At 40.2% G+C, this 24,797-nt stretch overlaps 1 protein-coding gene across 2 annotated transcripts in view; it reads right to left on the reverse strand.

The window, feature by feature from the left end:
• The window catches only part of NAA16 (N-alpha-acetyltransferase 16, NatA auxiliary subunit), a 46,013-nt gene that overhangs the window by 11,023 nt on the left and 10,193 nt on the right, over positions 1 to 24,797 (reverse strand). For both annotated transcript variants that reach the window (XM_070943241.1, XM_070943243.1), the window contains exons 2-13: positions 20,692 to 20,776; positions 16,732 to 16,836; positions 15,576 to 15,733; positions 12,988 to 13,122; positions 10,605 to 10,758; positions 9,316 to 9,435; positions 7,915 to 8,010; positions 5,457 to 5,563; positions 3,898 to 3,970; positions 3,567 to 3,736; positions 2,059 to 2,211; positions 878 to 1,006 (exon numbers count right to left, since the gene is read on the reverse strand). In XM_070943241.1, coding sequence (XP_070799342.1) covers positions 878 to 1,006; positions 2,059 to 2,211; positions 3,567 to 3,736; positions 3,898 to 3,970; positions 5,457 to 5,563; positions 7,915 to 8,010; positions 9,316 to 9,435; positions 10,605 to 10,758; positions 12,988 to 13,122; positions 15,576 to 15,733; positions 16,732 to 16,836; positions 20,692 to 20,776 — 1,485 coding nt within the window. The remainder of the gene's footprint in view (positions 1 to 877; positions 1,007 to 2,058; positions 2,212 to 3,566; positions 3,737 to 3,897; positions 3,971 to 5,456; positions 5,564 to 7,914; positions 8,011 to 9,315; positions 9,436 to 10,604; positions 10,759 to 12,987; positions 13,123 to 15,575; positions 15,734 to 16,731; positions 16,837 to 20,691; positions 20,777 to 24,797) is intronic.

The following is a 24,797-nucleotide window of genomic DNA, read 5'->3' on the forward strand; positions in this document are numbered from 1 at the left end:
TAGAATAGAAAAGAAAATAGAGTAGAGTAGAGTAGAGTAGAGTAGAGTAAAGTAGAATAGAATAGAATAGAATAGAATAGAATAGAATAGAATAGAATATGGAATAGAATAGAATAGAATAGAATAGAATAGAATAGAATAGAATAGAATAGAATAGAATAGAATAGAATAGAAAATAGAGTAGAGTAGAGTAGAGTAGAGTAGAGTGGAATAGAATAGAAAATAGAGTACAGTAGAATAGAGTAAAGTAGAATAGAATAGAATAGAATAGAACAGAAAATAGAGTAGAGTAGACTAGAGTAGTCTAAATTCTGACTGGCCCCCATCTATTCTCTGCCTCCCGAGTCCCAGCTGATCAGGAGGAAATGGAGATTTTGCAGTATCCTTCCCCTGGAGTGGGGTGGGAATGGGGATTTTGCAGTATCCTTCCTTGGAGTGGGGAAGGAATGGAGATTTTACAGTATCCTTCCCCTGCCATGCCCATCAAGCCACGCCCACAGAACCGGTAGTAAAAAATTTTGAAACCCACCACTGGAAGCAACCCTTAAAAACATAATAACCGGCATGGGGGAAAAGAAAAATAGAGGCTTTTTACAAGTTTACAAACCCTGCCATTCCTTTGAAAGGAAAACAAAGCCTATTTTCCAAGAAACTGAAGCCCAAATCAGAAAAGTTTGCTTAGATGAGCTGACCGCGCGGTGATAGTGCCTGATTCTTTTTCGTTTCTGTTCAGGTTTTATTTTTGTGGTGGGGATTCTTTTAAATTCAGGATCCTTTCCTTGTAGATTTTCTTTGGGCAGTGAGTAATCAAACCCACATTCACTAGGGGAAGTGGTATAATCAGGAAAAAACCCAACCCGTCCGTTGATCGACTTACCCTCTCAATTTCGTGGCACTGCTTCAAAGCTTCCCCGTATTTTCCTAATCTTTGAAAAGCGAGGGCACATTCTGTCTGAAACCACATACACTGCATTTCATTGAGATTCTCCGTGGCAGAAGTCCCTTCCTGGAAAATAAGAAAAGTACTTTAGAAATAGCCTTAATTCTACTTAAGATTGTCTTCTTTTAACGACCCCATAATCCCTTTGTCAGGTTTCGATGTCATCTCAAATAAATTGCACTCCCAAACAATTAATCTTTGCTGAAATATTCCATTTATTGAGTACGACAGATCTGGCCCCGACTTCGTCGTAGCGGATACTAGCCCTCTGACCCCCAAACCCTTCCCTTTCCGTTCCCCAATTCTCATCTTCTCATTGGCCATCTTCTAAGTCAGTCTCCCCAGCTTCTGACCTCAACCCACAGGAATGTCCCCCTCCCATCCCATCTCCTAGGGGATATTATCTACAGAGAAAATAAGTAGGTGAAAAGTCAAGCCTCGTCTTTTTATGGCAGCATCAGAATGCTGACACCCTTGCGGGGTGGAGTCTGGGCAACTGAATGGAGCTAGCAGAGTCTTTACTGGCCAGATGCCCTTCTTGTCACCAGTGCGGAGTTTTGTTCAGCAGATAAATTCTCAATGTGCCCAGAGAGAGAAATATCTGCCTCTATCTAGGATCAAACTCACAGCCTCCCGATTGTGAGGCGAGAGCTTCACCTCTAGGCTACCGCACCACTCTTAATTCTGTTTAAGATATCCTGTAAAAATACTCTGTATTTTTGGGGGGGGGGACACACTAATAAAACTTGTCAAAAAAAAAAAGAAAAAAAGAAAATAGAGTTGCTATAAATATTTTTATATTGTTCGACTTTATGAATAATATAATAGATTATATTTGCAACAGAATTATTTCTAATGAACTACTTTATGTTGTAGTCCCACGTTTAAAACACTACAAGGAAACGTGTTTTTTCTAGAAATGTATTCCTACTTCTATTTAGACTCAATTTAAAAAAAAGCGCCACTTTATGCTTAACAGACATCTGTAAATATATCAAAAGTGTATTTGAGATGAAAAGTTTAAGAAAGTTTATAACAACAGATGCATTCTTTTAAAAAAAGAAAACAAACTTTATTTCTATTGACCTTTTGTGATAACATAATTATTTTTCTTTTACCCGTGTGAACTTGGAACACATCTCCTCGGCTTCCTTGACCAGATTTGCTCTCAGCATATATTTTGCACACTTGGAATTGATGAATCTGTCTGCCGTATCCAAGGACTGGGCCTCGTCCATCCATCTGGCAGCTTCCTTGAGGTTGCCTACATGCTATGGGGCAAGGGAATCTATATTCAATTTCATTTCAATCAATAAGAAGGGCGCTACGCAGCATTTAAAAAAACCTTCCTTTCGCTCAAAACATTAGAGGAGGATAAAATTACAGCCCTCTCTAGCCTATGTCATTAGGTGAACAATAAACTCGGAATACACTGATTTAAAAAAAGATCATAATTAGAAAACTGTCACGGCTGACAAATCGCATCCGTAATTGCAGAGCATTAGAGTGTAGAACAAACCTGGGTTTTCTCAAGAACAAAAAAACAGTATAAAACTAAATCTGAATTCCCTTTCTTCCTGATATTACAGATTCCGAGGTTACTGGCACTCTAACATCATGTTCTGTTCTGAATTGACATTTGTGTGTTGGATATCAACCCATTGATATTTTCTACAAGGTCAAATGACTTAATCAATAAATATTCTATTGTTCTGTTCTGTTCTGTTCTGTTCTGTTCTGTTCTGTTCTGTTTCGTTCCGTTCCACTCCAGTCCACTCCACTCCCATCCCATATTTTCTATTCTATTCTATTCTATTCTATTCTATTCTATTCTATTCTATTCTATTCTATTCTATTCTATTCTATTCTATTCTATTCTATTCTATTCCATCCCATCCTATTCCATATTTTCTATTCTATTCTATTCTATTCTATTCTATTCTATTCTATTCTATTCTATTCTATTCTATTCTATTCTATTCTATTCTATTCTATTCTATTCTATTCCATTCCATTCCATTCTATTTTCTATTTATTCTACTCTACTCTATCCTACACTATCTTATCCTATCCTATTTTTTTATCCTATCCTATCCTATCCTATCCTATCCTATCCTATCCTATCCTATCCTATCCTATCCTATCCTATCCTATCCTTCTGTTCTATTTTCTTTTTTTTTTAATATAAAAGTTCGTTATTTTTATTTCTCATAAAACTTATATAAATGTATAATCTCTTTAACCATTCTTATCGCACATATTATCTTTTGGAAGTGTAAGAGGGGAGAAGCAGAGGAATGGTTGTGGAAGAAGGGAGATATGGAAAGGTAGAAGAGCAACTCCGAATATATTCTAAAGTTTTAGGATGAAGAATGAACCAATATGGAAACCTTCTGTTCTATTTTCTATGTATTGATTCTACTCTACTCTACTCTACTCTACTCTACTCTACTCTACTCTACTCTATTCTACCTACCCTACTCTACCCTATTCTATTCTACAAGTCAAATCATCCTGCTCTTCACTATCTACCTTTGTCTTTAAGTGCATTATCAAGTTACATGAAATATAAACACACCAAGATTCACATATTCCGAATATGCGATAGTTAAGGAAGGGCAATGACCTTATAAATTTTGGCTTTTAAATAGAACAGCTCTATTAACGTTGGAGTACTCGTCACAGCAGAGTTGATGTAATCCAATGCCAAGGAAAATTGGCCAAGCTTGTCGAAATGCTGCGCAAGGAAATAACGAACCCAAAGCAGCGTTGTTGGGGGTTCTTGCTCTCCGTTTTCTGCAACACACATAGAACAATTCGCAACGCTTAAACTAGAAGTATAGATTATCAAAAGGCTCGGTTCTTAAGAAAACAGATTCCCCTGTGAAGATACACCAGTCCAGATTACACTCATTAAACTTTGCATTTTAGCTACGTTCCTCAGCACCGAAGCTTACCATCTGGACTAAACATGTGACAGGTTTTCAAAGAAGCTTCGTAACTAATTACCAGCTCTTGGATTGTTGAAATCTACAAAAGAGAATTAAGAAAGTTGTGTTAAAATATTCCTGGGGTTACTGTCTGAATTAACATTCATTCATTCTCTCTATAAAGCGCATCACTCAATGAACAACAAACATTGCAATTTCTTAACTTGACAGAACGTTAAGGTACTTTCTGTACAACTCGCTGTTGTACATTCTTGAAAACACCTCCTTGGAAAACCACTAGATGGCGATAAAGAGTTGCATGCCTCTTTTTGCTGCCATCTACTGTAGAGTCTTTTTCTGCAGCAGTTATTTTCCCAAATAAAATGTTGGGTATTTTCATTCTTTCTTTCTTTTTTTTCTTAAAATTTTATTCAATGTATCAAAATGTAAAAAAATAAGGAAAAATAAAGATAATGTGAAAATGGGAGAAGGAGAAGGGTGGAGAGAGTGAGAAGTATGGGGTTAAAAAAAAGCATTGACTTTCAAATATTTTCAGCACGGTAGAATAAAGGTATGAACGTTACAGTCTCAATTTTTTTTTACTTTTGCATATTTAGAATATATAGTAACCATTTCTGCAATCACACGCTTATCTAATCGGCAAATCCCGAAGTCAGAATTTCATTGTTTTTTTGTCTCGAGCACAGAAGCGTTCCAAGTTAACATAAAATGGAACATATCCTTTTCTTTAAGCATCTCATTCGACATCTCTGCTAGCTCCATCAACTCTTCCATTGTGAGAATTAATGCATCCATACTTTTTCTTGAAGTTACTATGAGTGGTATAATCTGACTTTGTTTTTTTTTTTTTAAACAAGAACCTACTTTCCCACCGGTTCCATCCAACATATATTACCAGAAAGTAACAATTATTGTTGAATGATTTGTGAAATATATGAATGTTGTTTTTATACACACACACACACACACACACACACACACATACACACACACACACACACATACTAGCTGATAACCTGGCGTTGCCCGGGTATTTATAGACGTCGAAGCCTTTGTCTGACAGGGAGCCATTGAGAAGGGCCTTTCTTCCCTCTACTCCATGCCCATCATCCCTGCCCCAACCTTTCCCCCTCCTATGCGCTCTTTTTTCCCATCCTGTCTACGATCCTGGCACTTTGCCCCAAATCCATCAGGCGCTTCCCCATTGGTCCACTGGAAGGTGAACATCATGGCTGCCTTTCCAGAGGAAGCTGTGAACGAACTGACATCACAAACAATTGCTGCTCTAGGATGCCGCACTCACTCTCCTTAATGGCCCAGGCGTTCCAGAGTTATTCTGGAACACACTGACACAGACACAGACCCCAGGGATGTCTTACTCCCCCCCCCCCTCCCCAGTATTTGTTTCCAGATAGTAAGTCATCTGTGTACCAAGTTTGGTTGAATTGCTCGAGTCGTTCCAGAGTTATGCTGGAACATACATACATACACACACACATCCATTTTTATATAGAGAGAATATATACAAATGTGTGCATGCATACAGGGACTATAAGAAAACTGACCTTTTCTGTACTGTAGTACAAAGATTTCAAAGTGGTAAACAGGGGTGGGCAACCTTTGCTGAAGTTAACCCTTAGGAATTTATCCAACAATTCTCTAAATTTTTCACCTAGAAGCAAAAAAACATAGATTATATTACATAGTAACCCCATTGTTCATTTTGCATAAACTATGAAAAATCACAAAGATAACAATGTAAAGAAAAAACTATTTCGAGAAATTCATACTGTAACTTGCACTCCTCTAGAAAAATTATGGAAATTATGGGTCAATTTGCATAATATATGTAGATTGCAGTTAAGCAACCTGATTTTTAAGATTGCTGGGGACAAATTTGTTCTCAAAACCCGTAATGTACCGTACATGATGGTTTGCTATTCTCGTTTAACATCTCTGGATGGAATTAACAACAATTACAAAGTGTTCAGTCACTACATAATGGTAGTTAAGGAGATCCTGGCCTATTAAAACTAGTGGCTAATATTAGATGCTGGAATAATTGATTGCAATGATGTAGAATGATACTGAAAAGATTCAAATGTATGTGTACGAATCAGATATTCATTTTTTTTGTGGTTGATTCTCATGCAAGCTTTTCAACTTTTGAGAAATAATCTTGCTTTGCCATCTTCAATTTTAGAAGGTGATGCAGTCAATAATTTTAGAATAAACATCTGATTCTTATGCACACAGAGCAGCCTTTTACACTAACTCCCTGGGCTCCGAGAAGCCTCAACAAAACTTTACATGTTCTGACAAACGGGTTCTTTCTCTCTATATAAAAGTTTTGCTTGTACTGATGTAGAAAAGAAGGAAGAGAAAGAGAGAGAGGGCAGAGTTAAGCAAGTCATCAGCCTAGAGTCATTACATTCTCATAAACACCTCTTGAATTCTATTGAACTTTATCTGGGGCCAATTTAGTAACAATGTTAGAAGGAAATTGGGTTTGCAAACCTCACTCCCTTCTAGCGCTGATTATGTTAACCTAGTCAGGTAATGAAATGAAAACACCCAAGCTCAGAGTCTACCAAGGATCTCACAGTTCAACCCTGAGCTACAAATATTTTTTATTGGTACTTTATCACTCCTAAGTATTTTGATCACATTCCTTGCACTATTACAAGTGGTGGGCCTAGGTAATCTACCGTCAATGGCATTGATGGGCAGATTCAATCATCTTCTCCATCAAGAACCTTTATAGGTGTGTCCAGATACTGAAGTTTTATCAATTGCCCAGGTACCTTTGGAGAGTCAGCTAGTGCAGTGATGACTAACCTTTTCTGGAACGGGTGCCCAAAGTGTGTGCCTGCAAATGTGTGCAGGCACGCACCCCCAAAATGCAATGCGTGCATGGCCCCCACGCAGGCGCCCAACCCCCGGCACATGCGTGCATGACCCCCACCCCCACAAATGCGCGGTAGAGACCCAAAGACCAGCTGGCTGGCGGGAGGTACGTGCGCATGCGCGGCAGAGCTGAGCTGGGGTGACGGCTCGTGTGCCCACAGAGAGGGCGTTGCGTGCCACCTCTGGCACGCATGCCATAGGTTCGCCATCACGGGTCTATTGATTACAGTACCAGACCAGAAAGCAGGAGACTGTGAGTTCCAGTCCTGCCTTACGTCATGAAAGCCCACAAGATGACCTTGGACCAATCACTAGGAGACTGGGAGTTCTAGTCCCGCCTTAGGCATGAAAGCCAGCTGGGTGATTCTGGACCAATCACTAGGAGACTGGGAGTTCTAGTCCCGCCCTAGGCATGAAAGCCAGCTGGGTGATTTTGGACTAATCACTAGGAGACTGGGAGTTCTAGTCCCGCCTTAGGCATGAAAACCAGCTGGGTGATTTTGGACTAATCACTAGGAGACTGGGAGTTCTAGTCCTGCCTTAGGCATGAAAGCCAGCTGGGTGACTTTGAGCCAGTGACTCTCTCTCAACCCAATCGACCTCATAGTGTTGTTGTTGTGGGGAAAATAGAAGGAGGAAGTTATGTTGGATACATCTGCTGCCTTGAGTTGTTTGTAAAAAATACTACAGGCGGGATACAAATATTTTTTTTAAAAAAAAATTAAATACTTTTGGTATCTTTCTAGGAGGTTGGCAATAGCTTCCCCACTAATCACTTGTGTTGGTTCAAAGAGATAGCTGAGTGTTTCCTATTAAAGATCAATATTCCCAGATTCCTAGAAAATTGTGGTTAGCCACAGCAATAACTGTTACAAGCTATTGGATCTGAATAAAATCCAGCTAAACATAGCTTGTCTTAAAAGCCCTTAAGCTTTTCTGGATGCTTTGTGTCAGAAATTGCTTTTTGGTTCACGGCGGTGTATCTAAACAAAATAAACTCTATATTTTCGAAAGAAAACCAAAGACGAATCTTCCACTGCAGGTGAAATGCAAATGAAAAAAAAATACTTTTTAAGTATCGTGGAGCCGTACGATATAAAGAAGGCGACGGGTTACCTGTGACGAAGTTTAAAGGTAGCCTTCGAGGTGAAACAGCCCGTGGATGTCGCTTGCTTATTTCTTCATACAATTCTAGCCTCTCTTCTAAAGAGTCTATTGAGGGATGACAAATGTAAAATTGGGAGTTGTTATGCCTTAAAGTCACACAGTTCAGGGACAAGCGGCAATGTAGAACACTGTATTCCTGTGCTGAGCTAAATCCAATTATTCAGGCGAGTGAATTATTTCCCTCGCCTGAAGTTTTCCTCCGAGCGGAAAATCTGAATCCATATTTGTGAAAGCATTAAATCTAGTATCTTTATTTCGTTTTTACCAGCAGTGGGTTTCACATATTCTTAACACTGGTTTGCCGCCTGCATGTGCCCGGCCTCGAAAACGTGGATAAATAGGACGTCTTTACGCTGGGGCAGGCTCACCCGCAATCTCCACTACCAGTTTGCCCAACCCAGTACGAACTGGCTGAATACCACAGCTGGTTTTTACAAATCATTTTACAGTTCACAACCCACTTCGGAAAACTAGAGAGTTCTGTTGTGCGAATTGTTCATCCCAACACTTAGCATCCCACCCCATTTTCCCTTCATTTAAATTTGGATGGAGCTCAACGTATCCTTTTTAATTCGAGTTTTAATTTAATATGCTTTTTATTTCGTTTCCAAATAAACGCAGAGCATGGAATTTCCCCTCCGATAGAGCAGCTCAAAATTACTAGAAGTAATACTGAATTGGAGAGGCCGGTTTTCACGAATAACAAACAAGTGAAATAGTTAAATATCTCACGTTCAAACAAAGAGACATTATTTTCAAGTTATTTCTTAGAGAGGAGTTGCAATCAAGCACTACAACGCAACACGGAGTTTTAAGCTTAGAGAGATTGCAATGAATATTTAAAGCTAGCCTTGCACTTACAACCATTTGTTTACTAACTGTTCAAAGTTACAGTGGCGCTGAAAAAAGTGATTTATGACTGTTTTTCATATTTATGACCATTGCAGCAGCCCCATGGTCATGTGATTAAAATTGAAACGCTTGGCAACTGGCATGTACTTATGACAGTTGCAGTGTCCCGAGGTCACACAATCCCCTTTTGCGACCTTCTGGTCAGCAAAGTCAAGGAGGAAGCCCAATTCACTTAACAACCAGGTTACAAACTTGAAGAACCGCAGTGTTTCACTTAACAACTGTGGCAAGAAAGGTCGTAAAACGGGACAAATCTCTCTTAACAACTCCCATGCTAAGCCACAGAAAGTTTGGGCTCAATTGAGGTCGTCAGTTGAGGACTAGCTATATTTCCCTAAATGCATGGTTTCCCATACACCATATTTTTTCAAACCCCCCCACCGCCCCCCCCCCAAAAAATAAATGCCTGAAGTGAAATGTACAATTCATGTCGCTTACGTGGCCGCAAAGCTTTTTCCAGGCCCTCGTAGTAACTCCAACATTCTGCATTCCGATCAATAAGTTCCCGATATATTTCAGCCGCTTCTTCCAGGCGTCCCAAATTCAGCAGCATTTCACCTGCAGCAATAATACAATCCCACCCGACGTTAAAAAAAAAATGGGAAAGCTTTGGATACCGAAAAGGGTCATTAGTGCTCTCTGAGCTTGGTTGTTTTCTTGCAGACATTTCATGACCTAACTAAGTAACATCATCAGTGCTAGAAAGGAATGGGGTTTGCAGAGAGGAGAAGGAGGAGGAGGAGGAGGACTGTGATGTCATTAGTGCTCTCTGAGCTTGGTTGTTGGATAATGAAACATCTGCAAGAAAACAACCAACATCAGAAAAGACCAAGGACCTCATAAGCATTTCTTTCTTTCTTTCTTTCTTTCTTTCTTTCTTTCTTTCTTTCTTTCTTTCTTTCTTTCTTTCTTTCTTTCTTTCTTCTGTCTTTCTCTCTTTTTCTTCCTTCCTTCCTTCCTTTATCTTCCTTCCTTCCTTCCTTTCCTTTTTCTTTCCTTCTCTTCCCCCCACCTTCTTTTTTTGTTTCCCAACCCCACTCCCTTCTAGCACCGATGATGTTCCCTAGTTTGGGTCATGAAACGTCTCCAAGAAAACAACCAACATCAGAAAGGACCAAGGACCTCATAAGCTTCCTTCCTTCCTTCCTTCCTTCCTTCCTTCCTTCCTTCTTTCTTTTTCTTCCTTCCTTCCTTCTTTTCTTTCTTTCTTTCTCTTTCTTTCTTCCTTCCTTCCTCCCTTCCTCTCCTTTCTTTCTTTCTTTTTCCTTCCTCTTTTTTTCTTTCCAAACCCCACTCCTTTTTAGCACTGATGATGTTAACCTAGTTTGGGTCATGAAATATCTGCAAGAAAACCACCAAGCTCAGAGAGCACCAAGGACCCTTCTTACATTTCTTCCTAAAATAATATCAGTAGAGATAGGAAGAAAAGAAAGAAAAAAGAAAGAAAAAAGAAAGAAAGAAAGGAGGGAGGAAGAAAAGAAAGAAAAAGGAAGAAAGAAAGAGAGGGAGAGAGGGAGGGAGGAAGAAAAGAAAGAAAGAGGGAAGAAGGAAGGAAAGGAAGGAAGGAAGGAAGGAAGGAAGGAAGGAAGGAAGGAAGGAAGGAAGAAAGAAAGAAAGAAAGAAAGAAAGAAAGTAAGAAAGAAAGAAAGAAAGAAAGAAAGAAAGAAAGAAAGAAAGAGGGCTATGAAAAATTAAGGCTAACTAAGGGCTTATAAAAAGAATTTTACCTTTAATCTCGTCTATCATGAGTTTATCGCAGATTTGCCTTTCGTAAGTTTCTATATGGTCCAGAGATTCTTGAAAGAGATCTGCTTCCCTCATCACTTGGTTCTGGTACAATATTAATTCACTATATTCGTAGTCTATTTTGTTAGGGGGCACCTGAAAAAAATAAGCCCATAGATTGGTATTCAGTTGCGAAGTGTTACTGCATCAAAAAGTTATTTTTATTTTTATTTTTGCAAATGAATAAAAAGATCAGAAGACATTAAGTTTAGGAAAAGTCTGCACTTGAAACATTTCAGAGTAGAAACTCATCAGTTGTAGCATTTTTTTTTTTTTTAAAAATCCATTAGACTTTTGTCGCTTTTGATATGGATAAATTCTGCATCAGAAAAGGTTGCTTCAACTGACAAGTGTCCCAAAGATGCTTTTTCAAGAGGCAACTGAACTTTCTTGGTTTTTCTTTGAAGACGTTTTGCTTCTCATCCAAGAAGCTTCTTCAGCTCTGACTGGATGGTGGGGAATGGAAGGATTTATACTCCTTAAAGAATTCCGTCGCTTCTAGAAGAATATAAATCCTTCCATTCCTCACCATCCAGTCAGAGCTGAAGAAACTTCTTGGATGAGAAGCAAAACGTCTTCAAAGAAAAAAACCAGAAAGTCCAGTGGCTTCCTGAAAAAGCATCTTTGGGACAACTATGACCTGGATGATGGGAGAATCTCTATTAATTTTCAACTGACAGTAATGGTTATGCCAGCGTTGTAATATATTTCTGCTCATATTAACCTACATTCTAAAATGTGGTTGGGACAGACTTTTGACTCGTCCCTTTGATAAGCTGTTTAGATACCTGAAAACTTACTAAAAGAGAGTGTACAAAGTCAAAGTCACAGAATAACGGAATACAGAGTTGGAAGGGACCTTGGAGGTCTTCTGGTCCAATCCACTGCTGAAGCAAGAGACTCTATCCCGGGGTGAAACGGTAGCAGCGGTGGTGCGTGGTTCGGCAAACTGGTAGCGGCGGTAGCGCGAGGCTCCACCCACCCGCCCAGATGTCGTTACTTCCTGGTTTTAACCAGGAAGTAACCTGTTTTTGACCCTCTGCGGACGTGCAGAACGCTTTGTGCATGCGCAGAGAGTCTACAATCGGACCTGACGATGGCATGTGAGCGAAGGGGTAGGGAAGGTAAGTAGATTTCACCTCTCCCCTATACCATTTCAAATGGGTTGTCCAGTCTCTTTTTCAAAATTTCCAGTGTTGGAGCATTCACAACTTCTGGAGGCAAGTTGTTCCACTGGTTAATTGTTCTAACTGTCAGGAAGTTTCTCCTTAGTTCTAAGTTGCTTCTCTCCTTGATGAGTTCCCATCCATTGCTTCTTGTCCTGCCCTCAGATGCTTTGGAGAATAGCTTGACTCCCTCTTCTTTGGGGCAGCCCCTGGGATATTGGAAGACTGCTATCATGTCACCCCAAGTCCTTCTTTTCATTAAACTAGACATACCCAGTTCCTGCAACCGTTCTTCGTATGTTTTAGCCTCCACTTTCCTAATCATCTTTGTTGCTCTTCACTGCACTCTTTCTAGTTTCTAGAATCCCTTTGAAATTAATGAACAAATCATTCACTTCAAACGAAGATTCACTGAACTCAAAGGGTGAACATATAAAATGAGCCTTGGTAGTAGTGGACTAAAGCACTGTTATTAACATCTGCTGCTTGCAATTACTGCAAGTTCGAATCTCTCCAAGGCTCAAGGTTGACTCAGCCTTCCATTCTTTCAAAGGTAGGTGAAATGAGGACCCGGATTGTGGGGGCAATAAGCTGACTTTGTATAAATATACAAAAGTATGAAGGCTATTGCTTAACGCATTGTAAGACGCCCTGAGTCTCCGGAGAAGGGCGGCATATAAATCACATTTTTTTAAACCTTTTTTTAAAAACCTTGGTTACGTAGGGAAAACCTGGCTAGAAGAAAAACACACATAAACCCTACGAAGAAGTAAGAAAATTGATATATATATATACCCTGTACAAATTATACAACATATAAGGAATCCATTCCAAGTAAATTCATTAATGTGCTCTATACCAAGGTAACAATTTACTTTCGAAGAACAAAATCGTTTTATGGAAAACTCTGGTTTTGTTTTGTTTTTTTTTAACTTAAAATGCAGACCACATGTGATGTGCGGTCCATTTCTTCTAGCTGAAACAAAAATTAATTATTAATTAAAGCCGTGTTTCATTTTAAAAGCCGCACTTCATTTCCCTTTAGGCTTTGGCGAATGTAATTTTTAAATATAATAGAAGAGAGAAGCATGGAGAAATTCAGCTGCTCAAATTCTTATCCACGGATATTAGGCTGGGCCCCTTCGGAATAAAATCTTACCTGTTGGGTTTTCCTAAATTCTTCTAATAATTTTAAGGCCATGTCGTAATCTTTTAACAAATGATACGCAATGGCATAGCCAATCCAGGATGCTCTCTGAGTGGGCCGGAGCTGAAGTAGTTGATATCTGGTTTCCTTTAAAGAAACAACAAAATGGTATTCCAAATAATGTACATTCTTAATCAAAGTTTTATAATCAATGATATGAAGGATCAAAACCCTCAGAAATGCAAAACTATCAGAAAATCCAAAGAAGGCTGTCTCGGAAATAAACTTGAAGTTTTAGATGATTAATTTTAACAATCTTCATTTGAAATTCGCTATCTGGGTAAGAGTTAGAATGAATGCTATTTCATATCTATTGGCAGAAATAACAGAATAACAAAGTTGGAGGGACCTTGGAGGTCCTCTATCCAACCCCCTGCTCAAGCAGGACACCCTCTACCATTTCAGGCAAATGGTTGTCCAATCTCTTCTTGAAAACTTCCAGTAATGGAGAACCCACAACTTCTGGAGGCAAGTTGTTCCACTGGTTAATTGTTCTGTCAGGAAATTTCTCCTTAGTTCTAGGATTGTTCTCTCCTCAATTAGTTTCCATCCATTGCTTCTTGTCCTGCCTTCAGGTGCTTTGGAGAATAGGTTGACCCCTCTCTTCCTTGTGGCAGTCCCTCAAATATTGAAATACTGCTATCAAATCTCCCCCAGTCCTCCTTTTTTCATTCATTCATTCATTCATTCATTCATTCATTCATTCTTAGGTTGATTCTACAAGCTACTTAAAGAGCAGAAAGAAAAGCCAACCAAAATGTTAAAAGGAAAGAGGGGTTTTAAAGAAATGGAGCAAGGATAAAACCAGATTACCTCATTGTCAAACTAGAGCTAGACAATTAACAAGAAGGCCAGCATTACCAGTAACAGAGAAAATTAGCTAAGCTTTTGCTAAGAATCTGCCAAACCACCGCCTTACCTCTATGGTCCAGAACGCGGCCGCGCGGGGGATTATGGGGGCGACGAGGCGCTCCCATGTGACACCTCTCCTGCGCGAGCTGCACTGGCTCCCAGTGGTCTTCCGGGTGCGCTTCAAGGTGTTGGTGACCACCTTTAAAGCGCTCCATGGCTTAGGGCCGGGGTATTTACGAGACCACCTTCTGCCACCAATAGCCTCCCACCGGCCGGTTCGCTCCCACAGAGTGGGCCTCCTCAGGGTGCCGTCCGCCAGACAATGTCGGCTGGCGACCCCCAGGGGGAGAGCCTTCTCTGTGACGGCGCCCACCCTCTGGAACAACCTTCCCCCAGAGTTACGTATAATAACAGACCTCCGGATTTTTCGTCGGGCCCTGAAAACCTATTTATTTCAACAAGCTGGGCTGGCCTGAGTTAAATTTTAAATTGATTTTAAATTGGGTTATCTTAATTTCGGCCAAAATATTTAATTATTTTAATACTGTTCTTAAATTTTGTATGCTTTGTTTTTATCTTGGCTGTGCACCGCCCTGAGTCCTATTTGGAGAAGGGCGGTATAGAAATTTAATTAATAAATAATAAATAATATGGGACAGGAGGAATTTGAATTCAGCACAGGGCCAATCATATTAACATCTACCCTGCTCGAGCCATTTTAACAGATTAACAGAGTCAGAAGGGACCTTGGAGGTCATCTAGTCCACCACCACCCCAAGCAGGAGACTCTACCTACACCATCTTAGGCAGTAACGCCTGATCCTAACCAAACTGAACTAAGGAAAATAAACGGACAATTTATTGTTAAAACTGCCCCTCTGGTATTAAAGAACACAATGGACAAACAGTAAAGCGAGAACATGCAAATTTTCTACCCAGAAGATCCTTTTGCATTATTGTTTGTTTGGCAAAATTGTGTATGTACAGGTGGCCCATAGATACAAGGTTTAAGATACTATGAAAATTAAACTAATATGTAATTTTCCATTTCATTGATATAATTCAAATGCCTCTGTCTCTCTCTCTCTCCCCCTCTCTCCCTCCTTCTCTCCCCCCCTCTCTCTGACTTTTCTCTCTCCCCCTCCGTCTTTCTCTCTCCATCTTTCTCTCTCCCTCTCCTTCTTTCCCTCTTTCTCTTTCTTTCTGTCTTTCTCTGCCTCCCTCCCTCCCTTTCTTTCTCTCCGTCTCTTTCTCTTTCTCTCTCCCCCAGTCTTTCTGTCTTTCTCTCTCTCCCTCCCCCTTCCTCTCTGTCTTTCTCTCTCACCTTCTCCTTCTCTCCCTTTCTCTTTCTCTGCCTCGCTCCCTCTTTCTCTTTGTCTCTCTTTCCATCTCTCCCTCCGTCTCTCTTTTTCTCTCTCCCCCTCCATCTTTTGCTCTTTCTCTCTCCCTCCCCCTCCCTCTCTGTCTCCTTCTCTCTCTCTCTTCCTCCCTTTCTCTGTCTTTCTTTCTCTCCCTGTCTTTCTCTGTCTGTCTCTCCCTTCCTCCCTGTCTTTCTCTGTCTCTCCCTTCCTCCCTCCCTCTCTCTTTCCCTTACAAATCCCTATAGAATTTCAATATGTGTTTTAAGTTCCGCACGCAAATGGGATTTCAAGGCGACAACGGTTGACTGATTCAACGTATGGACTCACTCTGTATCCTTCGAGGTCTCTCATCTGGATCTGCAGCAGGGAAAGATCCCGGAGGATTTGCAAATTGTCTTTATCTAGCTTCAGGGCATTTCGGTAGCACTTAATCGCTTCGTCGTACTTTTTATCGGAACGCTGCAAGAGTCCGTAAACATGCCAACCTAACAAGAAGGTTAAGGAAAACAAGACAGGCCCTGGTTGCTGAAGACAAATTAGGCCGACATTAGTGCAGACCCACCTCGCGGATCACGGGGTGGGGTTGAGCCTTAGGAGGTCGTCCAGACAAGAAACGCAGCTCTAACTTAACGGTAGCAGCTCTAATTGAACTAATTGATAAACAGAAGTCTGATGTTATACAGGTAGTCTGCAACTTACAACAGTTCCGTTTAGTGACGGTTCAAAGTTACAATGGCACTGAAAAAAAGGAGCATTTTTTCACACGTCCGTTGTGCACGTCCGATGTCCCCATGGTCATCATCATCTTCATTTAATGACCCCGTAATCCCTTGCGGGGTGGAGTCTGGGCAACTGAATGGAGCTAGCAGAGTGTCTGAATGGCCAGATGCCATTCCTGTCGCCAGTGTGGAGTTTTGTTCGGCAGATATAATCTCAGTGTGCCCGGAGAGAGAAATATCTGCCTCTACTTAGCAGCCCCACGGTGACGTGATCAAAATTCAGATACTAGGCCACTGACTCATATTTACGATGGCTGCTGTGTCCCCGGGGTCGCACGTTCCCCTTTTGTGACCTTCTGACAAGCAAAGTCAACGGGGAAGCCACTTAACAACTTAACAGGTTGCAGGGATTCACTTAAGAACTGTAAGGAAGAAAAGTTGTAAAATGGAGCAAAACGCACTTAATACATGTTTCACTTAGCAGCAGAATTTTTTTTGGGTTCAATTGTGGTCGTACGTCAAGGAGTACCTGTATCTCTTCCCCCCCACCCCGCCTTTATAGTCCAAGAAATTAGGGAAAGTCCCTTCTCTTCCCCAATCTGATAAGGGAGAGTAATCTTAAAAAAAGAAAAACACCATCACTTTAATTCATTTTGTGTAGATGAAATACTGGCCTATTTCATAAGGAAGTTTGAGTACAGACCTATTCAACAAAAAAATAAAAAAAAAATAAAATAAAACCGAAGTACAATTTCAAAGGATACAAACATGACTTTTGACATCGTTGCGTAGCCCTTTCCGAACAAATTCGTACGCGTCTTCTTTTTTTCCTAAACAATTCAGCGTCAGCCCTTTCATGGCCAACGTCTCTGGAGAGAGAAAGAAAGACGGTAAACTTTTTGAACGGTGAATCGATTTTTAAATGTGCTTTAAGGAAGTGCAGAGGTAAAAAGCTGAATTTTCCCAAAGATGGCACAATTTATTTACCGAATTTTTCGGATATAAGACACACCTTTTTCCCCCTAAAATGGAGTAAAGGTTTGGGTGCGTCTTACACACCGAATGTAGCCCCTCCCACCCATTGGCCTCTGCCTCCCAGCAATTAACCTCCTTGCAGCAAGAAGAAACAGCCCATTTCAGCTTCAGCACAGCCTAATTAGCACAAGTTGATTGTCCCTTGGATCGGCCTCCCGACTCTCAGCTGTTTCAGGCTGCAGGGATTGCCATGACCTATTGCTGCGCAGGCCTCTGCTGCTTGCTGCGAGGAGGTAAATTGCTGGGAGCAGATTTTTTTTTCTTGTGCTAATCAAGCTATGCTGAAAACGAAAATGAAAGTAAAGCAGGCTGTTTGCTGCAATGAGGCAAAATGGCTGGGAGGCAGATTTCTTTTTCTTGTTTTCCTCACCAAAAAAGGTAGGTGCAGAGTCCAGAGCGTCTTATACTCCGAAAAATATTAATGTAGGTAATGCGGGTCCAGCTAGATAATCACTGAAGGGCCCTCTTTATTCATAGTATTGTAAGAAAGAAAATGTGCTTGTTTGAGAGAAGCAAATATATCCAGTAGAAATAGTACAAAGGCAGACAAATTCCTTTGAAGTAGAAACATTCTATAAGAGGGGCCCCTCAGTTGTCAGAGATAGAGACATTTGGTGATATACAGTTTGAGGGTTAAAGAGACCAAGGATGACCACATGAAATATCAACAAGAGATAATTTGAATCTATGCTTCGGTGATTTACAAGAAGAATTATGACTGTTTGGCAAAGATAATGTAACAAACTTAGTAATTAGAAAAATGTCATTTGATGTAACAAATGTCTGCAATGATAAAACTGCTGAGTTAACAGAATCCTTTGTCTTAGAAGTATATAAAACCATTGTAACAAAGTTCTCTTTGTTCAAAGCTTCATGTACAAAACTGGCTCTGAACCTATTGCACAATACACTGTCTCTGACTAACCTAGAAATGTTGCGTTGGTCTCATCATTCCACAACAATATATTTTTTTTATCCAAGACAGAATTTCCATCCTCTCTCACCTACCCACTGAAATATATCAATCTGAAGACCCAAGTGATCTTCCAACTTGACTTAACAAACTGCATTTTGAAGCGAGGAGGATAGGAAAGCTCTAAAACTAGGATAATGAAGAGCTAGGATTTTGTAGAGATTCTCAGTCTTCCAGGTCATGTTTGTCCCAAAGGTGCTTTTTCAGGTGGCAACTGGACTTGTTTTTTACTTTTGAAGATGTTTCACTTCTCATCCAAGAAGCTTCTTCAGCTCTGACTGGATGGTGAGGAAGGGAAGGATTTATACTCCTTGCAAACAGCTGGTCCTTTGCATCCTTTTAGAGGGTCGTTGAAGCACCTGGAGGTTTCTCTGTGTGTCCTCAGGGTCACCTGAGTGCTGCAAATGGTTCCTGTAGTCTACAATTTTTCTCTCTGGAAATCCATTCCTACTCCCACCCCATTCAGAGGGTGCTTATCCCAAATGCTCATGAACTCTGACAGTTCATCCAGCCAGAGCTGAAGAAGCTTCTTGGATGAGAAGCGAAACGTCTTCAAAAGAAAAAAAAACCAGAAAGTCCAATTGCCTCCTGAAAAAACCACCTTTGGGATGAAAAGCTAGGTTTTGTCTTGGTTTAAAAATGGAGATTGTGAATGTTTTAACAGCGGCTAGAATTATGTTTGCTAAAAACTGGAAAAATGAGAAAATACCAACGCAAGACGAAGTTATTAAGAAAATCATGGAACGTGCTGAAATGAGTAAACTGACATTTAAAATTAGAGAACAAGAAGATAAACAATATTATAAGATATGGGATTTATTTTATCAATGGCTAAATAATAAAACACGGAAATGTAATATGAAACATGAAATGTTATAATATTTGAAAATAATTTTTATGAAATGATAAAGCCATAGTTAAATAAATGATAAATGAGGATACTTATTTGTTTGATAATATGAGAAATTAGATAATTAATAAATTTTGAATAGGGGGATGAAGCGCAAAAGACTTGTAACCGACCGACACACTGTTTGCAATTATAATGGATGATGGATTTGTTTTATGTTTTGTTTAAAACAAACAAATAAAAAAAAAAATAGAGATCCTGCTGTAGATGCTCTCAGTTTCTGCTTTGTGACTATCAGGCCCTCTGGCTCCAGATCACCATAGGATTCTTCACTTGGATCTCAAGATTCCTCTGATCCCTTCAAGGGGATTACAAGGTGGGAGATCTCTGAAGGATGATCAGGTGTTGGTCTTTCCCCTGAATATGGGAGAGGAACAGCCACCACTGCTTCACATACAGGACAATTTTGGATTTTAATTCTTTTATGTTATGATCAGCTACTTCCGCTTCAACACTTCTCCCAAGTCATGGACTCTTTTTGAGATACACATATCAGCAGAAATAGATGATATAATGGACAATCTTATTTCAAACAGCCAAGGAAAAATCCTATTTGAACACTATAAAAAATATTAACACAAAGAAAGAGATTTTTTTTAAATGAACTTTTAAGGGTAAGGTTAAAATCCAGGTTAAAAATACAAGCAAAGACAGAGACAATCGTTCACAAAAGTAAATATTTTTTAGCGGTCCTCTCTACATTTTGGAGATTTCTTACCTTTTTTCTAAACAAAAAAAAAAAGGGAGGAGTCCATTGAAAAATATGAGATATTATGCAGGTTAAACAGGATTAAAATTGCTCTGTGATCTCATTCTGCCAGATGTGATCGATGTTTTCTTCAGAAAAGTCATATTCAAAATTAGTTACTTTAGGTTTGAGAATGGAAAGGTCTGTTGAGGGTGTTTTCAGTTGTATATAAAGTTCTGATTTAGGATTCTAAACAGTTTCTTACAAATATGAATGCTTCATCTACAGTAATGGCCAAAATTGTGGAAACCTTTTGGGAAAAGTGTATTTTTGAGGTTCGATGGCTAATAACACCACTTTTCTTTTCTTTTTCTTTTTTTTTGGAGTTTCAAGATAATCCTATTCCACTGCTGGAATGACCTGGGAATAGCCCAGACCTTCACCCAATTGAAAATCTATGGAGCCGACTAAAGAAACTTGTTAGTCAGAAGTGACCCAGCAATCAAACCCAGTTAATAGAAGCCATCATTCCATCTTGGTTTCACATTAGAACAGCTGCAGAACTAAAAGACTTGGTTCACTTCATGGGAATACGTTGTAAGGCTGTAATTCATGCTAAAGGTTACCCAACTAAGTATTAACTGACATGGGGATCATTTTTGTATATCTCGTTTTTTCTAGGGTGATCATTTTTATATATCTCATTTTTTTCTATGTGTTTCACTTTTTCTTCTTTATACTGTAACTGCTATTCTAATAGCAAATCCTTCATAAAAGTTATTGCATTACATTCCTGACTAAATTATCTTTCCATTGATATATAATTTTATGGTACTACTCCAAAAAAAAGTGGTGTTATTAGCTAGTTTTAGAAAATACACTTTTCCCAAAAGGTTTCCACCATTTTGGCAACTACTGTATTTGGTTACTAGATGTATAGCATCAAATTTCCAACTCTCAATGCATCAACGTAATTAACACAAGCTTTGTGTCGTTACAACAATGGTGGGTTCACATCCATAAACTATTTGTAAGGCAACTGCCTTTGAACAGCTTAGTAAACAAAACACAACTACATCATTTTAAGGAAATAAATTTAGCCAACATTTCAAACGTACCTCCATGTTCAGCAAACTTTGGATTAGAGAGAATCATCTTACAGAATTTGAGACCATTTTTGTATTGTTTTTGTTCATAACATTTCTAAGGGGGGAAAAAAAAACACAGAATGACAAGGAATTAGAAGACCCGAGTCACCAACACATCCTGCACACACATACAATATCTGAACATATGAATTTGAACTGACCAGATTAATGTCTCGTGCAAAGAATAAGGGCCACCGGTAAGGTTGTAGCACTGAAAATTGATTCAAAGCTAGACACAAGAATCTGGTCAACTCAAGTTCAACACGAAAGTGGCGCCAGATAAGAATTCAAAGGGATTCAGGAGGAATTGGAACATTTGTGGCAATGTAAAGATTCTAAGCTAATGGCGCATTTAACGCCAACCCCAGTTCTGACTGCTCTTTTCCTACAGACAGTAACCATTTCAAAACGCTACAAACAAGGATGGAAGGACTATTCCAAAATATTGTATATTTCTGAGATACTTTAGAAGATATTCCCTATTTATAAGACCCATTAGTAAAAGGAAGAAAAAGAAAGATTAGCATATTAGTCATTATCAAACTGGAAAGCTACAGGAACCGATGGAAAACTCACTGAAATATGACAAAGCAACAGAAGGAGAACTGGCCGAAGTTCTAATCAAACTATACAGATAGATTCATTTAGTGAACGTTTTGAAGGTACAACAGCACTGATTTATGACCGCTTTTCACATTTACGACCATGGTCACATGATTTACTCGGATGCTTGACAAGTGGTTCATATTTATGACGGTTGCAGTCTCCCGTGTGATTCCTTTTTGCGACCTTCTGACGAGCAAAATCAATGGGGGAAGCCAGATTCACTCAACAACCATGCTTCTAACTTAACAACTGCAGTGATTTACTTAACAATTGTGGCAAAAATGGCCGTAGAACGGGGGTTAAACTCACTTAACAAATTTCTCGCTTAGCAATTGAAATTTGGGGGTCAATTGTGGTCGTAAGTCGAGGACTACCTATATTATGATTAATGTACCATCAGCCACGAATAGGATTGTTACAACGGTTCAAATGGTGCCACTGTGTCACAGCAGGGAAAGGACAACGAGGATCACAAACCTTAAACAGCTAAAATCCTTGAGAAATGTTGTATGTCCATGGAGATTCTCAATCATACAAGAAAGGGCGCAAAACTTACTTAACAAATATCCCATTTAGCAACAGAAATTTGGGGCTCAATTGTTGTCATGCCCCAGCATATACCATATTTTTCGGAGTATAAGAAGCACCTTTGGGTACATTTTAGGCTCCGAATGTAGCCCCACCCAGCCTCTCAAATGGAGGTTTCAGAGGCTGAAAAAAACCTCAGAACTGAAGCTTCAGAAAAAAAAGCCTCCAAACAGAGCTTCAGAAAAAAAGCCTCTGTTTCAGAGGCTTTTTTTCTGAAGCTCTGTTTCAGAGGCTTTTTTTCTGAAGCTCTGTTTCGGAGGCTTTCAGAGGCAGGAAAAAAAGTTTCAGAGGCTGAAAAAAAAACAAGGCACAGAGCTCACAACCAACAAACATGTTGCTAAAATTCACCTCTGGGAACAGCTAATAGGGAGTATTCTGGGAGGCCGATCCACCCACCAATCAGCTTTTTTCTTATTTTCCTCCACAAAAACTAAGGTCCATTTTATACTCCGAAAAATACGGTAATCTTTATACTGTTGTTGCTCTCTAGCCCCATCTAATGGCCAGAGGGACAAATATGCCCCAACATACAATCTTTATATACTGTTGTTTCTCTCTAGCCCCATCTAGTGGTCGGACAGACAAATACCAAGTATTGTTTGAAGCTGACCCCACCCCATTACCTATCAGCCCGCAGTCTCAAACCAAGTGCACATTGGAAAGTCAGACTCCATTTCCTTTAGCATTTGAAGAAGGCAAAATGGGGATGTTCCACTGCTGGTTATAGGGGGTGAGGTGTTGCCCCCTGTTGACAGGGCGCGCAACTTACATGTCCTCCTGGATTCACGGTTGTCTCTGGAAGATCACGTTACGACCGTGACCAGGGGGGGCATTTGCCCAGATTCGTCTGGGGCGCCAGTTGCGCCCCTACCTGGACCGAGATGCCCTACGCATGGTCACTCATGCGTTGGTCACCTCCCGGATTGACTACTGCAACACTCTCTACATGGGGCTGCCCCTGAAGATTACTCGGAGGCTTCAGCTGGTGCAGAATGTGGCCACGCGGGTAGTGATGGGAGTGTCCCGACGCTCTCATGTTACACCCCTCCTGTGCGACCTGCATTGGTTACCGGTTGCCCTCCGTGTGAGATTCAAGGTGCTGGTGATTACCTATAAAGCCCTACATGGCTCAGGACCGGAGTATTTGGCGGACCTTCTGCGGCCAGCAACAGCGCTCCCCATCGCCCGGTGCGTTCCCACAAAGAGGGCCTACTCGGGGTGCTGTTGGCCAGACAGTGTCAGCTGGTGACCCCTAGGGATCTTCTCTGTGGGCGCACCTACCCTTTGGAATCAGCTCCCCCTCGAGCTCCGGATGGCCCCGACCTTCGCTCTTTCCGCCGCGAACTAAAAACGTGGCTATTTCACCTGGCTGGCCTTGACTGATGGGGGTTTTAAAATGGATTTTAATTGATTTTAGGGATTTTATGTGTAACTTTTAACCTGGAGTTTTTGTTTTATTTTTCTGTTTTATTGTTGTGAGCCGCCCTGAGTCCTCTCGGAGAAAGGGCAGCATATAAGTCTAAACAACGTCTAAACAAATAAAAGGACAAAGAACAATCCATCTTCATCTGTGGTACATGGTCATCCAAGGACAAACCCACATCCCACACACAGAGCATCGCTGGTGAAATTTAAATTGCTTGTATTTATTAATTGTTGTGTTCCGCAGTAACTCAATACTGTCTATCTTGTATTTGGCTCTCATTGTATGTATCCCTATTTTCCCCCGTTTCACAATATCCTGTTCTTTCAATAAAGCATTCAGATCTATGCACACCGTCCGTTTTATTGGAGGATAGGTGGGTTTAGCTCAGTGATGGGATTCAAGTAATTTAACAACCGGTTCTCTGCCCTAATGATTTCTTCAAACAACCAGTTTGCCAAACTGCTCAGAAAGTTAATAACCGGTTCTCCCGAATAGGTGTAAACTGGCTAAATCCTACCACTGGTTTAGCTGCATGTCGAGCTGCACACAGACTAACGTCGTGAGGACAGAACAATTGTGATCTCCGGAAACTGAGAATGGCACAGCGGCTAACATATGAGGTCAACTAAAAATCCCCGAAAGGAGACTTAACGGAGTGTGCAAACTATTAAATCAATATCTTTAATTTTGCATAAAAGCGAAATGATGCTGAGGATTAAGAGGCCAGGATGGAAAAGAGATGCCAGATGTTCAAACTGGCTTTAGAGAAGGCCGAGGGATAGGAGATTTATTACTAATGCCTGCTGGATAACCGAGAAGGCCAAAGACTGAGAAAAATAAGTCAGTATGTATTTTATCGATTAGAGAAAGGCATTTGACTGGGTCGATCGTCTCAAATGGTGGGACTTTAAAAAAATGCTTTAAAGTGCTTTAAAAAAATGGGAAATCTAGAATATCACATTGTTCTTATGCAAAATCTACACGCAGGGCAGGAAGTCACCGTACAAATAGAATATGGAGAAACAGACTGGCTCCGGAGGTTGGCAAAAGTAAGAGATGAGGCTGTATATTCTTCCCTTAGTTATTCAATTCACATACTGAATATACCTTAAATTGGAATGGAAAAAGATTAGCATGGTTTTAAATCTGGAGATAATAATCTGCATTAGGAAGATGATACTGTTCTGATAGCTGAAGATGCAAAGGAGCTGCAAGTTTTTTGAAAAAAAAAAAGAGTCAAGAACAGAATGAAAAAATGGGATTAAAATTAAACGTAAAGACAAAACTACAGGAAGTCATCACTTACTGACCATTCTTTCAGTAACCCTTCTAAGTTACAACAATAACTTTACAGTCCATTTGCAACCGTTGCAGCATCCCTCAATTGTAGGATCGCCGTTACAGTACATGTTAACTTGTTCTTGGCCAGTGTCTTTCCCCCACTTCCCTCAGCAAA

The sequence above is a fragment of the Pituophis catenifer genome, unplaced genomic scaffold (assembly GCF_029215685.1).
Source record: "Pituophis catenifer annectens isolate HBS135680 unplaced genomic scaffold, rPitCat1.0.hap2 SCAF_4, whole genome shotgun sequence".
Classification (NCBI taxonomy): domain Eukaryota; kingdom Metazoa; phylum Chordata; class Lepidosauria; order Squamata; family Colubridae; genus Pituophis; species Pituophis catenifer.